Below are 17444 nucleotides of genomic sequence, written 5' to 3'. Positions count from 1 at the left end.
GTTTTGGTAACACTTTATTTGAAGATGTCCTTGTTACACACATTACATGTACTTACTATTATAATAACAGTTAATTATGCATAATTACATGCAAGTAACCAACTTTTGGTATTTGATGCAATATTTACCTTAATTGGCCCAATTCAATCAAGTTAAATTTTTGGCCCTTCATAGGAAAACATTTGGGCACCCCTGCTCCACTGAGTCCGAAATTTTCGTATTCCTTATCCTTAAAATTTGTCACGCACAGAAACCTTGCACACTGAGTCCGATGCGTATTAATTAATTAAATAAAATTTGCAAAACAGTACTAAATGGAGTCTTCAAGCATTGAGGATGATTTGGTTGACCTCTTGCTTCTTAAAAAAAGAAGAAAGGAAATATTGGGTCCATCCAATACTGAGATACAGAGAGGATGGAGAGGTTCCCCCTCCTTATTAAGGAGCAGTGGGATTATCACGGCCGATTCAAAGTTTACTCCAGGATGTCAGTATATCGATACTAGAGCCACATGTTAAAAAAGAAGACCACCAATTTCTGTGAACTCAGTGTGCAAGGATCTATATACAGTGCTTTGTGCTGCGAGACGAAGTGAATAAACTTGACATTCTGGATTTTGACGTTCGCTTGTATGGTGGCTCTGAATTGTCAAAACACCTCTCAAAATGCTTGCCACGGATGCGAAAAACACTTAAAAAATCTAACCCAATCCAAATTTTTTTATGATGGGCAGTGTGTAAACGTGATTTACTATTATTTTTTAACGTGCGAAAATATCAGACAAAATTTCCGAACTCAGTGTGCAATGACCTTTAGTCTCAGCCTCAGGCATCATGCTCACGGACAGCTGGCTGAACGTCTGATCGGATTGGCTGAATTATACAGGATTTCCGGGAGACATGTGTGTTGCGTTCTTTAACGTTCTGCCTGTAAACAAAGATTCTGTGACGCCAAACCCCCTCACAAAAGAAGAAAGATGTTGTGTTTACAACTATGACGACAAGCACTTATCAGGATCAAATAAACGCTGGATTTTCAAAAGTATGTTATATATCTAAAGTTCGCAGCATAGAATCTTTAAAATACGTACGAAACGAAATGTGATTGGTTGTTTGACATGTCGGTCAAACGGCCTCATGGGCGGGCCTTGGCCAATGAAAGCTGCCATGGATTCCAGACCTTCAGCCGTCAGTCTGAAGGTCTGGCTATGCGAGACTAGTCCAGACCTTAGATGGTTTCCAAAATTCCTTTAACTCTAATCTAATCTAATGGTTATCTATAGTCTTTGGCGGTTTCTCTTCAGAAGAACTTTAAACATACCTGTTGGGGATTTTCATTTCTGATGAGTTTGTCTTGACTGCTGCACACTGCTGTAAGAAATAAGAGTTTGAACTGCAATGGAGTTAAAACCACAATATGCTAGTGCTAACATTTCAATACAAGAAAGTGTCCATGTTTGTCTTAATTTTAAACAGTAGCCTAAATCTATTACTGAAAATTTAGCAAGCTTCTTTTTATTTACGTTGTGTAATAAAGTGTGTTTGTGGTCTACTTAATTAAAATAGCCACTTTATATTCTGTGTGTAAGGTTTTATATTATGTAACATAATGAAAGAAATTTGTTCGCATTTTTAATTCACTGAAAGTGAAAACAGCGAGAGCTGGTAAAGGGTCTATCACGTCAGTGAAATTTCTCAGGCAAAAATATCCATTGTCTATTATAGTGTAGCGATGTGTGAAGCACATCTTATACAGAAGTCACTTTCAAACTAGTCAAGTCAAGTCACCTTTATTTATATAGCGCTTTTAACAATACAAATTGTGTCAAAGCAACTGCACAATATCAAAATAAGGCAGTAATGTAAAATGACAAGATTAAACACTCAATTTTCAGTTAAAGGCATTTCATTATTGAATTCAGTGATGTCATCGTCCAGCTCAGTTCAGTTTAAATAGTGTCTGTGCTATCAGGTCGACGATATTGCTGGAAATGAAGTGTCCCCAACTAAGCAAGCCAGAGGCGACAGCGGCAAGGAACCAAAACTCCATCTGTGACAGAATGGAGAGAAAAACCTTGGGAGAAACCAGGCTCAGTCGGGGGTCCAGTTCTCTTCTGACCAAATGAACCAGCAGTTTGTTCCAACTGCAGCAAAGTCAGATTGTAAGGGCTCAACTGGTTCCAGTGGTCTTTTCCCTATGGCTGTCTAAGTGGCGGGGTCCTCACTGGGGATCTGTTACTGGGGCTCATCTAGGTGTCCTGGTCTCCGCTGACGTTCAGGGCTGTAGAGGTCGTCTCTGGGTGCTGATCCACCATCTGATCTGGATACGAACTGGATCTGGTGACTGTAGTGACCATCTGGGCTGGATACGGACTCTGAATGCAATAGTGACAGGCATATAGCCGCACTACACAATGGTCCAGCCCCCTGGTTAAAAAAGGAGAATACCGAACCCTCAACAAACTATGGCGAGGAGCAAAAGGAGCTTTCTTCCCCAGTTGCCACATCCACCTGCACGGAAGTATGTGGGGATCGTAATAGCGGAAAGTCCTCTTCAAAGATCTGCCTGGTAAATGTATACCCTAAAGGTGATCCTCAGCACAAACAAAGAGTTTATGCAGTCATAGATGATCAGTGCAATAGGTCTCTGGCAAGATCGGCCTTCTTTGAGATGGTTAAGGTTGCTACCTTTCAGCGACTGATGTCCATAGTGTTGTCCGTGTCCAATTGTGAGGCTTATTTGGATGATCTTGTGTGCTATGCTGATACTTGGGAAGACCATCTTAAAACATTGGATTATGTCTTTAAATGCTTGAGAAATGCCAACCTAACCTTGAATTTATGAAAGTGTGAATTTGGTTGTGCTACGGTCACGTACTTGGGAAAGGAGGTTGGAATGGTGAAGTTCGTCCTCTTAATTCCAAGATACAAGCTATCCTTGATTTCCCAGTTCCTAAAACGAGGAAAGAGCTCCGTCGATTTCTTGGAATGACTGGCTATTACCGATGTTTTTGTAAGAATTTTTCAGATGTTGCCAGTGCTCTCACTGGACTATTACGTAAAGCAGTCTCATTTAAGTGGTCTTCTGAATGTCAGTCCTCCTTTGAAGCCTTGAAATCTTTGCTTTGTAGTGCCCCTGTGCCTAGCTGCCCCTTGTTTCGAAAAAGCCATTCTTGTTAGAAGTTAACGCTAGTGGTGCGAGTGCCGTCCTACTTCAAACGAATGCTGCTGGCATGAATCACCCAATAAGGTGGGGACTAGAAGGTCTGTCCTGTATTCTGATAACAAATCATCTGTTATATCCAAGTGAGCCCCTTTTAAAAGCGGTTCCTCCAGCAGCCAAAAAAGAGAGTTTGTTATTGCAGGTCTATCAAGATTAAAGTATCGCCAGATTTTAAAAAGTCCCCTGTAAAAAGAAAGCAACCATTCAAGCGCAGTTTCTTAGGGTCCACAAGAAAAAGAGCCAAGTCCATCCACTTTTTGTAGAATCATTTTAGCATTGTTTCGCCATACTAAATCTGTAGAGCTCATTAAAAACCTTTGTACAAACTGTAGTCGAAAAGTTGCCATCCTACTTGCAAGATGCACCAAGCCTTGACCTCCTTCCTCTTTAGGCAGGAAGAGCACACTCCGAGGAACCTAATGCAGTCTGTCCCAAAAGAAAATTCACAAGATTTACTTGTAACCAGGGCAGCAACCCACACATGCCAACTGATGCCAAAGTGCAGATGCAACCAGATTGTTGGGTATGAGCACTCTTCCTCTGAAAGACAGTTGTGAGTGAATCCACTTCCATTTAGCAAGTCTCCCCTCCATTTGTTTCCACTAGGCCATCCCAGTTTTTCTTTTGTGACGTCTCATCGCCAAGGTAAACTCCCAAGTATTTAATTCCACCCTTTTTCCAAGTCATCCTACCTACTCAGATCATGTGAATGTGGGTATAGTGCATGGCGACAGAGCCCACTTCAGACCTTACATGGTTTCTATTCAATTGAAAGAGCGACATCTGCGGTGGAGTCCTCATTTCTGATCAGTGGGTCTTGACTGCTGCACATTGCTGGGGCAGGTAAAGGTTTTGATTACGTTTAATTGAAACGTTAAATTAAAACAACATTGCAGTGCAATCATACAGTGTATCGCATGTCATAAATGAGCATCATGACTCAATAAATCAATATTTCCAATATGCTCTTTCAACAGATGTCAAGAGCTGACAGTTGTGGTTGGTACTCTTGACTTGAGAAACAGTAACATTTTGAACCGCCTCAGGGTGAAGCATTGCATCCGACATCCACAATCCACATCCAGACCTTATCGGAATGACATCATGCTTTTAATGGTAAGCAACTGTGCTCATACTGGTCAGGACACAGAAAATACCAAGTGCTTCTTTGAGTCTGTTTTCTATTTATTGCTCATTATACCAACAAAAAATGTCCAAAACTGCAGAAATCCAAAAAAAAAAAAAAAATCACAGGGAAATTTGTTGTTATTCAAAGCACATAAAAATCAGACATGTAGGAAATATACTAATCATATAATTTAATTTTAAGCCTTTCTGTCCTAACGTCAAGAACAGCAGTAAAATTAACTGAAATTAGACTTATAAAAGATTATGCTTATTAATTATGTTTGTGTTTTAGAATGACAGCTATACAGAAAGTATCCAGATGTTGACTGGATATCATTACCAAAGAAAGGAGATGTTGTTGCATCAAATATTTTCTGTAGTGTTGCAGGCTGGGGAAGACTGTGGTCTCATGGCCCACTGAGTGCTCATCTAATGGAGGCAAAAGTGATTATAAAAAAATCATGCAGTGTCGCCATAGATGGGGAAATGAGTACATTGACTCACAGATGATCTGTGTGTATGGCAGTGGTGGATCCTGTGAAGTACGTACAAAAGATGATGCACAGATTTATGGAAATGTATAAACTGGTTTCACTAGTGACATGCTGATCTGTGTTTCCTCACAGTATGATTCGGGAGGTCCTCTAATTTATGGAGACACTGCAGTTGGTATCACATCTTTCGGTGACATTTCTCACTGAAATTCACCTGAGCATCCTAATGTGTATACCAAGATTTCAGCTTTTCTTCCATGGATCCAACAAACCATCAGAAATGTTAAGTGACTTCATGGAAAATAAAAAAAGGGAGGAAATGTTTTCTTGAATTCTCGCATAAACCTTTCAATAAAAGTATCACATGGCAAGCATTAATCAGTCGTAGTGTCCTCATTGTTACCACATATAATTATAATATTACAAGGGATACACATCCAAAGTCATTTCACATTAGTTCACTTGGTTGCCATCTATCTACATACACATACATGTCTGTCTATCTATCTATAAACATAAATAAAAGTTTAACAAAAGACTGTAAATACTGTAATTAGTTGACCTTACTTAAAGCATGCAGATCTTACAAAAAAGATTTCCTTACAAAAACAAAATAAAACACTTCTTGGTTTCAATAAATTCATTTTAAGTTAGATATACTGGTTGTGCATTTCAAACAACTCGTTTAAGTTCAGCTAACTAATGTAACATGGCAATTTCAAATTCTAAGCTGTATTTACTTGAAGAACTATCTGATTTACTTGATAAAACCACGCACGCTGATTGCCTTAAAAAGACCAAGTGTTTCTCCAGTAGAGTATGTGCTTCAATTATACAGCTACCAATGGCACACAGGCATGTGATAACATAACCAGAAAGACTACCACTGCATCAACATCACTTATAGACCAATCCTCGACCAAACCACAGGCTCTACTCTTCAGCACAATGGTAAAACCCTCAAAATGAAGCGATAACATTAATCTTTTTAAAACCAAACAGAACAGAACAAGATTAACAGATCACCCCCTAATTTAACCTTTTGCAAAATAACACTTAATTTTAACATTCACTTCTAGAGTCTGAAGCAAAGCATGCTGGGAACTAGAAACTATCTTGACAGAATGGTGCACATACAAATCAATTTCTCTTAAATAGGGCAACCAAGGCACAGTATGCAAATAGTACAGATTACTATATTTTTACAATTAAAATCAACTAATTGTTTGTACATTAAAGTCAACTAAAAGTGTGAGATACAAGCCAACCAAGTATAGTATGTCACTTCTCAGACATTTCAAGATACAACAAACGGTTTGGTTCAATCGGTAAAAACAAGCGTCGATCATTGCCAACACCCTGATCAGACAAAACCTGACCAACTGTTACTCAGGTTGGTGTCTCTTAATGCATTGTGAATTGGCCTGCAGTGCAGGGGCGTGTCTACGTGGTGGCCAGGGGTGGCACCGGCCCCCCCTGAAATTTGGCTGGCCACCCCAGGTGCCCCCCCTACCAGATGTCTTGCGATAGGCTTGTTTTTAGTTTCTAACTACATCTGGCGTATCTTGGCATGTGTAGGCAGCTGCCTAGGGCCGCTTTCTTCTCTTCTTTATTAATTTTAGGCATTTTAGCGTGATCTAAATTACAGATGTCGAGAGCGCATAATGTTACGCGATCATGTAATGCGCGAGCACGAATCTCTCCACTCGCAAGCGGATTTCCGTCACTCGCACAAAACTGGACGTGTGCTTTTAAATCTACATTGTTCTTTTATGAATTGGCTCGGGTCTCACTCAGATATTGTGTGTATGCTCAAACGTTATCCTCGCATCACTGAAGACCAGAAAAGAATTTGAATTTTTTTCTAATTCAATGAAGAGTAGGCTTTTCTCACTAAATGGAAGCAAACTGAATATTGTTAGCCTTCTCTAGTTATTAATTTTATTAATACTTATTTTAGTTAAGTGCTTAAATTGTAAACATGCCTTTATTAAATTATTTTATGTAGTAGGCTACATTTGTATTTTGTTGTTTTTGTATATAGTTATAGAAGCATATCAACCAGGTTCCAGAAATAATCACTAAGGCTGCTTCTGAAATAAGTGGGGCTCTCTTAATGCACATTTTCACATATTTTGTCCCTTCTATTGCTATCAATATGCTGTACTTCGAGAGCGAATCCCTCATAAATATGCAGATGTCATTCCCAAAACTTTGCAACGTGTGTGTGGGCCAAAAACAAAGTTCTACATTTTAAATGGATTGCTTAGAAAGCTCGCAAAGAGTGCTCATAACCAATAAAGCTGTGACTCTTTGTTCATCGCGATCTCACAAAGTTCTTTGAGGACCAATGAATCTCACACTGTGCAATTAATAGCCTATATAATATAGGCCTATTAACATCGTGTATCCAACCCCTCCCCACCCTCTTTTAAGGCAGTGCCCCAGACTGCCCCCCCCCCCCGCCCATTTAAGTGAAGTGAAGTGACATTCAGCCAAGTATGGTGACCCATACTCAGAATTCGTGCTCTGCATTTAACCCATCCAACGTGCACACACACAGCAGTGAACACACACACACACCGTGAACACACACCCGGAGCAGTGGGCAGCCATTTATGCTGCGGCGCCCGGGGAGCAGTTGGGGGTTCGGTGCCTTGCTCAAGGGCACCTCAGTCGTGGTATTGAGGGTGGAGAGAGCGCTGGACATTCACTCCCCCCACCTACAATTCCTGCCGGCCGGGGACTCGAACCCGCAACCTTCGGATTACAAGTCCGACTCTCTAACCATTAGGCCACGACCTCCCGACCTTAAAATGCTCTAAACAGGCTGCAGTGACCTAACCACAGGTAGCGTGAGACAGATTGACTAAGCTCTTAAATTATTTCTCACACCGAACAGAATTTACAAGAAATATTACCAATTACATAATACATGGGGGAGAAAAGTCTTCCATTAAGACCACAAACCTAACACCTATCTTTTCCACCTCAGTGCAAAATGAAAGCCACATCAAGCTGTGATAGAGGAAGTATGAGTGCTTATGGGGGCTAAATCAGCCCACTTTGCATTAAATACCACCATCAACACAAGTGAGATCTTCAGCACTCCGAGAAACCTTCCAAGTACAGCATCATGATCATCTCCGTGCTTTTGCTAGTCACCATACTACCATATCTGATACTCACAGGTAAGTCTGAAAATAACTCACTTCTATCGCATTGTCTTCTACATTTATCATAAATTTGGTATTTTAATGTTCATTTTATGCATTGTTAGCACGATGCTCTACAAGTTGATCTGAAAGTATATTAGGTCTCTCACTTAACTGACCTAAACTAATTTTTCTCTCACTTAGCATCTGTGCAAGTGGGTATAGTGAACGGCAAAGAAGCCAAACCTCATTCAAGACCCTACATGGTTTCGATTCAAAGAAATAAAGAACACATATGCGGTGGCTTCCTTGTGTCTGAACAGTTTGTCATGACAGCTGCGCACTGCTTTAAAGAGTAAGTTTTTTTTTTTTGGGGTCAGTTACAATTTCACTGTGAGTCAAAGAGAGTCCCATACTGCTGCAAAAAGGTCCTCACGTGGTGTGAATACTTTGGAAATGACACATAATATAATAGTACCCAACCAAATGGGTCCACGACTCCTACAGTCTCAAAAATAAAGTTTTTTTATTGGCATATGAAGAACCTTTATCATCCATGGAACATTTCCATTGCACAAAGAGTTCTTTAGATTATAAAAATGGTCTTCACACAAATGGCTATTTTAAGAAGTGTTCACTGAAAGGAACTAAAAATGGCTCTTCAGTGGCATCCCTTCTGGAAACTTTAGAGTGTAGGAAGTCCAACAAATATTGCTTTTACTTAAAGCAAAGCTATAATTAAAATATCAATGCTTGTTTTCTTCTTCATCTTGACAGAGGAGAGAAGCTGGCAGTTGTGGTTGGAGCTCATGATTACACTCATGGCTCTGGCCGCATGGGTGTGAAATTCTATCACATCCACCCTGGGTATGAGCCTAAAAGACTGTTAAATGACATCATGCTACTTCAGGTAAATGGCTAGATTTTGCAGAGCAAACTGCAATTAACCAATAGTGTTTTAACTATACTCTAAACAAAATTTTGAGAAACAGAAAAGTGAATGTCCTACTCCCTTGTTCCTAGGCCTTGTTCACATTGCACACAAATCCGATTTGGTTCCAAATCTGATATTAAGGACTGACTTGTCAGTTCACTTTGCAAGTCATTAAATACTTTATCTCATACATTGTTTCACATACTAACAAAGTGATAAAAAAGCTACCTGAAACCTGATTGTTCAGACTGAGACAGTCAATTTGAATTTGATTTCACACCACATTTGGATGTGACTTGGACTGGGAATGTGGAAACATTACTGATTTTGTCTTTTGTTCTAATTACAAGATTTAAGTTCAAATATGCCACAAAATATTTTTTTTTTGTATCAACAATGCCTTACAGATCTGATCCTATATGCTGTAAACTGAACAATATTTACAATATTACTTGTTTCATGTTTCAATTGTTTTAAAGCATATATGTAGCAATTATAAAAATACTAACATACTTAGTAATCCAATTACCCTTAGAAGTAAAAAGAAAATGTGGTCCCACTTTATATTAGGTGGTCTTTTCTACCATGTACTTACTTTTAAATTAATAATTTAATATAATGCACTTATTGCATACATACATGCTTTTACATTGTACTTATATTTTTTAAATATCTGCATGTAAATACATCTGTAATTAATTTCTGCAATTACGTATATAACTGCACTGTTGACCCATCCCTTGCACCTAAACCCACCTTAAACCTACCCATACCACCAAACCTGTCCCTAACCTTACCTGTATCCCACCTCAGTAGCAGCAAATGTGTTTTGCAATACAATATGAACACAATAAGGACATTAGTCATCCAATTTGTATATATTTTTTGAAAATGATCAGAATTAATGATTGAATTACTTGCTGTAGCTAAATGGGAAAGTCAAAAAGAGCAAGGAGGTCAACTGGATCTCCATACCAAAGAAAGATAAGGACATCAAGGCCAAGGTCAAATGCAGTGTTGCAGGATGGGGGAAGAAACACGACAGTGGCACAGCAAGTGCTAAGCTTATGGAGGTGGACGTCACAATCATTGACAAAAAAGGATGTCAGAAGTATTGGGAAAAAGATTACTCCACCTCACGTATGGTGTGTGCAGGTGGTCGCGGAGGATTTTGCCAGGTACAAATAATATTCTGGACAAATCACAAATAGTATAACAGTTCAATTTTATTCACGGCCTGCACTTTCATTACTTTTCTCAGGGGGATTCTGGAGGACCTTTGGTGTGCAATAATGTCGCAGTCGGCATCGTTTCATTCAATGAGAAAGACAACTGTGACTCACCAAATCTACCGAATGTCTACACCAAGATTTCCAAATTTCTAAAATGGATAAATGCTATTCTTGATGGTGTGAAGTAAGAACTTGATTAATAAAAAAATCAACAATGCGGTCTGCTCGTGTGTGAATTTTTCGAGCTCATTTCATTTTTGAATTAACTGAATAAATCTTGATTGATGTGACAAGCACCAAATGCTTTTCTGTGGAAAAATGGTGTCAGTCGTTCTCAGCAGGCCTGGTTTCCTGTGGGGGTCGAGCTCACTGCATTTGGTCAGACACCCTGTGAGAAAGTCAAGTTTGCAGACACATCTTAAAAATAAATTCTGATGCCTATGCAAGGTCATGAGACTCACCACAGATTAAAAAAAAAACAAACAAAAAGTTGTGAGCTAACAGTCCTAAGTGAATGTGCATAAAATATTAAGTCTCTGAAAACAAATTAGAAAAAACACCATTGATCGAACCACTATTACTATGCTAGGCTGGTCAGGGTAATCAAGCAAGTGAGCAATGTTTTGACAAACAGAGCCACAGTGTTTGTACTGAATTGAATTTCAGGAAAATTCACCTAAAAATTTACTATTTATAGAATTTAATGGAATAGAATTTAATAGAATTGAATGAGAAATTCATCCAAAAAAGTGTCATCATTTACTTACCCTCATGACTTTACTTTTCTGTGGAAATTTTCTATACGATGCACAATGTCAATGGGGTCTAGTGTTGATTTTGGACTGCATTGACTTTCATTGTATGGAAAAAACACAGTTTTCAATACATCTTTTTTGTGTTCCGCAGAAGAAATAAAGTAATACAGGTCTGGAATGAAATGAGGGTGAGTAAATGATGACAATTTTCATTTTCATTAACAGGAATCCTCGTTTTAACAATTTCACACGTTACATTTAATTAACAGAAGAAACATCCAGGAAATGCTGTGGTTTTCTGTGTAAAGGGAGGCTTGGCCTTTCACATCGAGTAGTTTAAAAGTCAGTGACACATTTTCAATGTTCCACAAGCACAATGTCATGCTTCACTGCGATTCTGTTTGCCACAGCTGTGACCACACTGCACATCACAGGTAGCTTCTTTCATTAGTAATTCTTAACCTTTACGCATTGCACTTGTGCCATTAAAGGAACTATCGTTTGAGTTTATAGTCATTTCTCTCTTGATTTTCTCAATAGTTGTGGTTGGAGATGACATAATCAATGGGAAAAAAGCTTCAAAAAATTCCTTGCAATACATGGTCTCAGTGCAGACCAATAAAAAACATGAATGTGGAGGATTTCTGATAAATCCTCAATACGTGCTCACAGCAGCACACTGCGCAAGGTAAGTTGTTCATTTTTGGAGCCATATTAATCGCTAAATTAAATATATAAACTCTTTGGAATGAGTAAATTATGATTGGGGATTGAACAATTCATGAAAATGTGAATTTGACTCCCTCCGCTTTATTGCATTTCAGTGAAGAGATGACTATCGTTCTTGGCGACCATAATATTTCTTCACAGAAAAATCTAAAAAGATTCAATGTGGTTCACAAATTTAAATCAAAAACATTTAAAAATGTTAAGATGGGTAATGACATCATGCTTCTAAAGGTAAAGAAACACCTGTTGGGTTGTGATGAAATTTTCACAAGATGATGTGCACATTTAATAACTAAGTATTTGCATTTTCAGATTGCAAAGAAAGCAGTTTTGGGAGGAAAGGTGAAGACTGTGAAAATCCCATATCAACATTACAGTATTAAAAACAATACCCAGTGCTTGGTTGCTGGATGGGGTTCCACTAAACAGCATAAAGTAGTTAATGACCTATTGGCCTTGAACGTATCAACTGTTGACATTCGCGACTGCAAGGAAGCATGGAAGAAATACAAAGAAAACATCACACAACTTCCACCAAACATCATCTGTGCTGGAGGATATAAACAGAACGGAGGAGTGTGCTTGGTAAGAAACATACAAGAGAGACACAGCCTCATCCTCATATACATAACATAAACAAAAGTATTGTAGGTTTTTTTGGACTAGAGATGCTTCATTGCTCTTCTATTAAACCCCATTTTTGCACGTTTTCTTGCAGGGTGATTCTGGGGGCCCGTTAGTGTGCAATTCAGTGGCAGTGGGCATTGTCTCCTTCAACATAAAGGGGTGTGAATATCCTGATGTTCCGAATATCTACACTGATATTTCAAAATATGTACGCTGGATCAACGCAATGATGAAGAAAAAAAAAACTTAAGAGTTTTGTGTTCACAGCACTTGCAAACTATGCTTAATCATACAATACTAACCAAATAAAATCGTTTATCTGATGACTCGTCTCTGTATTTTCACAATGACCACTTCTGTGAATGCAGATCGTTGTTTATGAGAAAAATTGCCTCAAAACGTCCATGCTTTTGTGTATATAATGGGTTAAAATAACGCATTTAAACATGGACCCAGTAAATCAGGGATTGATAGTATATCAGATACCTGTGACTGAATTTTGGTTGGATATACACATTTGAAATAACATTTTCCATCAGAAGGGTACAAAATGAGTAATTTTTCTTCTAGCAAAAAGTCAGTAAAAGCAGGAGTTTAACATTCAGAAAAGGTTGATTGTGAAAATTATTACTAATTGATTTTTTGATGATACTAAATTTGGGAATCCAAATACAATAATATATATTAAGCTTACTAATATTTTAAATATGACTGCGTGTTTAGAAGGATCTTAGTAAACATCTGAGGTTTGAATACTTAATGCTGCTTTCTAAATGTGTTTTTGGCTGTGGGACCAATTAGTTGTGGCCTAATGGATAGAGAGTTGGAACTGTAACCCGAAGGTCGTGGGTTCGAGTCTCAAGTCCGGCAGGGATTGTAGGTGGGGGAGTGAATAACCAACACTCTCTCCACCCTCAATACCACGACTGAGGTGAGACCCTTAAGTATTGGCTGCCCACTGCTCCGGGTGTATGTTCACTACTGTGTGTACACTTGGGTTAAATGCAGAGCACAAATTCAGAGCATGGAATTTCCACGCCACTTCCCTTTCTGTAGAATGGCCCACTATAGTCTGACTGTTGTAACTGAAAACTGTAAAGAAGGTCAAGAACACAAAGGGGCAGACCAAAAATGACCATATATAGCAATGATAAAGACATATGATGTGTTTAAAAGCAATGTTTCATTCTAGGTGATATTTAGCAAACATATCCAATAGTTTAACAAAAAACATTTTGACCCAGTCTGGGACACCCCATTCATGAAAGTACCACATCCATTTGTGGTACACGTTCTGTGCTGTATAAAATCTAGAAACTTATACTACAAAATTGAAAATAAGTCATGACAAAACACAGGTTTGTTTAAACCTGAAGAGCAATCACAGGATTCAATCATAAGTCTAGACTCTAGGGCAATGCTGCCACCGAAATTAAACTGCATCTGAAAGACATCATTACCAAGATATGCTGGAGAAGATCTTTTATTCAATAAAACAAATTGTATTTGTAGCAAATTCTGCATCTTGCGTCATTACTGACTGTCAGGATGTGTCTTGTGGTAGAGACCTATATAAATGACTGTGGTGGTCGCACCAGCAGCATGATCAAGATGAGTGCGGCATATGGCCTGTTGCTCTCAGTAGCTTTGATGAGCTTGCTAATGACAGGTTAGCAAACTAATGCTTTACTGATTATAAAATAACTGAAGTTTTCTGTTATCTCAAACATGCATCTTTGTTTGCTTAGGGACATTTGGAGCTGATATCATCAATGGAAAAAAAGCCAAGAAGAACTCCATGCTGTACATGGCATCAGTGCAGATTAATGGAAAACACAAATGCGGAGGAGTCCTGATCCACCAAAGCTACGTGCTCACGGCCGCACATTGCGATAAAAGGTAAGCCTATTGTTAACCTGGAATATGTTTGGTGTTCAATAAAACTGTGTACTAAAATGCAATTATGTTCATGTTATGAATAAAGTGGCAACATGACTGTGATCCTGGGCACCCACAACATCAGTCCAAAAGGAGCAAATCTGAAAAGATATACAGTGCAAAATAAACATAAGCACCCATCCTTCAAAGACGCCAAAACTGGGAATGATATCATGCTTCTGAAGGTACAATATTCATGACTAAATTTAAATTTAATATAATACATAAGAAACTTATCATTAAATATAAATGTCTAATTAAATCATTTATTTTAGAATTTAATAATAATTTACATTTTAATTACAAATTAAATAATTGTATTAAACATACCATTAATGGTAATCACAAAAATCACACTTTTCTTAGCTGTCCAAGAAACTGAAAAATGGCAAAGGTGTGAAAAGCATCAAAATCCAGAGCAAGGACAAACCACTGAAACCAAAGACCAAGTGCAAGGTTGCAGGATGGGGTAAAACTGAACAGGAAAATATGGTGAACGATCTTCTGGCCACAGACGTGTTGATTATCAACTCCACCATCTGCCAGACAATGTGGAAAAAAGTACGACAAGAACTCCCCAACAATGTCCTGTGTGCTGGGGGTTACGAGACCAAAAGTGGTGCTTGCCAGGTATGTCTAAAATAATATTTTAAAGAAAGTTCATCATTTGTGATTCTATATTCTTCTGAACTCAAAAATGAGACTGTTAATCGATCTCCAATGCATTGTTATTGCAGGGTGATTCGGGTGGACCGCTGGTGTGCAGTGGGATAGCAGTGGGGATTGTCTCTTTCAACCTGTCACAAAACTGTGCCTACCCAAACGTTCCCAATGTCTACACTGAAATTTCTAAATACAAAAAGTGGATCAGTGACGTGATCAGAGGAGGTGCCTGATGCTACGAAAATGCATTTTACTGTCGTGCAGCCAAAGTTATGGTGCCATGTGTATGCTAAAATGTGTCAATAAAAGAACAACAAAAACTCAATAAGCAATGACTTTGCATTTTTCCTTTCTAAAGCGCCACTTCAGAGAGAATGAAACCAGCTAGGGGCCTGTTTGATTCTGAACCACTGCTAAAGTTCACCACCGTCACCACATCCTAAGTTACACAACTGTCTAGTTAAACAGAAATAGATGCAGCACTGGGGAAAAAAAGTTAGAGAAGACACTTAACATGCCTTCAAAACTATAAATGTACATTTTTGAGCTTCTTTTAAGAATTCCTGGAGACACAAGCAATTGATTTGTCAAGGTGCATAAAAAGTCTTTACAGCAAAGAACTCCATTCATTAAAGGACATTTAGTCTCACTTTTTTAAAGATATATTTTTAGACCGTCACAAAAATGTTGTTGTTGCATCAAGCAAACAGGGTTGAAGGAAGAGAGGAAAAAAAAATAAAAAATGTGAGAAGAAATTGCTCCTCAAAGAGCATCTGCCATCACAATTGTTCCTCTACAGCAGAAGTTCTCATTAGGGGTGATGCTTTTCTATCTTGATCAATCTTTAAGATGTCCACAACCTACTTTTCAAATGAATTGTAGCGATTGTGATCTTCTATGTCCTATAAACATGTCCTGCTTATTTATGTATGTAAATACATCAACGCAGCTCTCAGATGGCAGGACTTTTTAAACTTATCAATATATTAGCACGATCAGGAATCATGGATGAATGAGAAAGTAAAGAATAGGATGTGATTGATATTAAAATGAGATATTAAAAGTGCAGTAAACTTCAGAAAGAGAACCAAATCTGTTAACTTTCTGTGCGAGAGCTCCAAGACGGAGTAGGAGTGAAACGCGGACACACAAAATGTATTTTGGGCTTCGGGTGCACGGTCAATTACACACAAAAATGTCATCAAAATACCCGATTTGGCAAGCCAACACAAATACGTCTTGGTGAACAGCTGAGAGAAAATAATATGCGTGCCAGTATATTTGGCCTCATTTACACTGCAGGTCTTGATGCCCAAATCTGATTTGTTGCCTATTTCTGATTTTTTTTTTACCGCCCATTTACACGTTCTTTCAGTTGTGACCGACCATATCCGATTCATGCGTTTACACTTTCCATACCGCCTGAAAATCGTGCATGCTTAAAGAATAACATGAAATCATTACTGTGGAGAAGTACCAATTTGTCGCAGTTTTAATGACATAAAAAATGGAATGCCTCAGAAAATCTAAATATCCGAATGCATGGCTTTTTTCCTGTTTGCACGGTCATAGAACACATCCGATTTGAGCAAAAAAATCGGAATTGGGTCACATTTAACTGACAGTAGCCTTAGACGTAGCCTTAGATAAGCGCATTAGGTCTTATAGTGACAGTAGTATGTATATATATATATATATATATATATATATATATTAGTGCTGTCAAATGATTAATCGCATCCAAAATAAAAGTTATTTGTATAATACATGTGTTCTGTGTGCATTTATGTGTGTGTGTTGTATATATATATATATATATATATATATATATATATATATACACACACACGCATGCATATATTTTGAAAATATTTATATGTTTATATTCATAAATGTATACATATATTATGTAAACAAAAACTTTTATTTTGGATGTGATTAATCGCTTAACAGCACGCATACACACATATACAGTATATATATATATATATATATATATATATACACGCATATATAATTTTTTATATTAATTCAATTCAATTTCTGTGGATTTTTTTTTTACCTAAATACTACTGTTAAATATTAAAATGTAAATTAACGTTTATTTAATTTGTATTATTTGTATATTTGTTCTTCTGCTTGGCATTCGTGTCTTTGTTTTGACTGTTTACTTGTCCTCAATAAGCTTGAGGATTTTTACTTATATTAGTTAAGCCAGTAGGGCCTACTAGTTTTTACTGCACGGTAACTTGCAAAACCTTTAAAACCAACATGAAAAACAATCGTGATAAGGTTGTAGATTGAGATGATATTTGAGCCACATGGCCCACCCCCAGTTCTTGTCATTCGCTGCATATGGACTTCTGGTTAACTGTGCAGGCCATAATGCACAAACCCCTAATATGTTTCCACACTCATACGTGTTCTTTAGTCAACATGTTCTGGTAAGACGACATGTGCGCCAACTTTCAAAATGAGTCAAGATTTGCAGAAAAGACATGAGGTCTATCTCGACATGAATGCAACATTACTGTGTGGTAAAGCTGAAAAGTGTTACCAAGTAATGC

At 38.0% G+C, this 17444-nt stretch overlaps 3 protein-coding genes across 3 annotated transcripts; all 3 read left to right on the top strand.

The window, feature by feature from the left end:
* Positions 1-7980: 7980 nt before the first annotated feature.
* Positions 7981-10353, top strand: LOC306875246 (granzyme-like protein 1; the record flags this gene model as incomplete). Its single annotated transcript, XM_079425729.1, has 5 exons — positions 7981-8035; positions 8204-8354; positions 8777-8909; positions 9860-10111; positions 10195-10353. 5 exons carry the CDS (start codon positions 7981-7983, stop codon positions 10351-10353), a joined length of 750 nt encoding a protein of 249 aa, XP_079281855.1.
* A 940-nt stretch (positions 10354-11293) lies between these two features.
* On the top strand, positions 11294-12598 carry LOC306874798 (trypsin-like). Its single transcript, XM_079425048.1, has 5 exons — positions 11294-11354; positions 11461-11608; positions 11745-11880; positions 11962-12234; positions 12368-12598. The coding sequence occupies exons 1-5, from the start codon at positions 11297-11299 to the stop codon at positions 12524-12526; spliced, it is 774 nt and encodes a 257-aa protein (XP_079281174.1). The 5' UTR covers positions 11294-11296; the 3' UTR covers positions 12527-12598.
* A 1283-nt stretch (positions 12599-13881) lies between these two features.
* On the top strand, positions 13882-15178 carry LOC306874799 (kallikrein-7-like). Its single transcript, XM_079425049.1, has 5 exons — positions 13882-13945; positions 14025-14175; positions 14261-14399; positions 14581-14844; positions 14952-15178. Exons 1-5 carry the CDS (start codon positions 13888-13890, stop codon positions 15108-15110), a joined length of 771 nt encoding a protein of 256 aa, XP_079281175.1. The 5' UTR covers positions 13882-13887; the 3' UTR covers positions 15111-15178.
* The last annotated feature ends 2266 nt before the right edge of the window (positions 15179-17444 follow it).

The sequence above is a fragment of the Barbus barbus genome (assembly GCF_936440315.1).
Source record: "Barbus barbus genome assembly, chromosome: 9".
Taxonomy (NCBI): Eukaryota; Metazoa; Chordata; class Actinopteri; order Cypriniformes; family Cyprinidae; genus Barbus; species Barbus barbus.
This window is presented reverse-complemented; position numbering and strand designations above follow the sequence as displayed.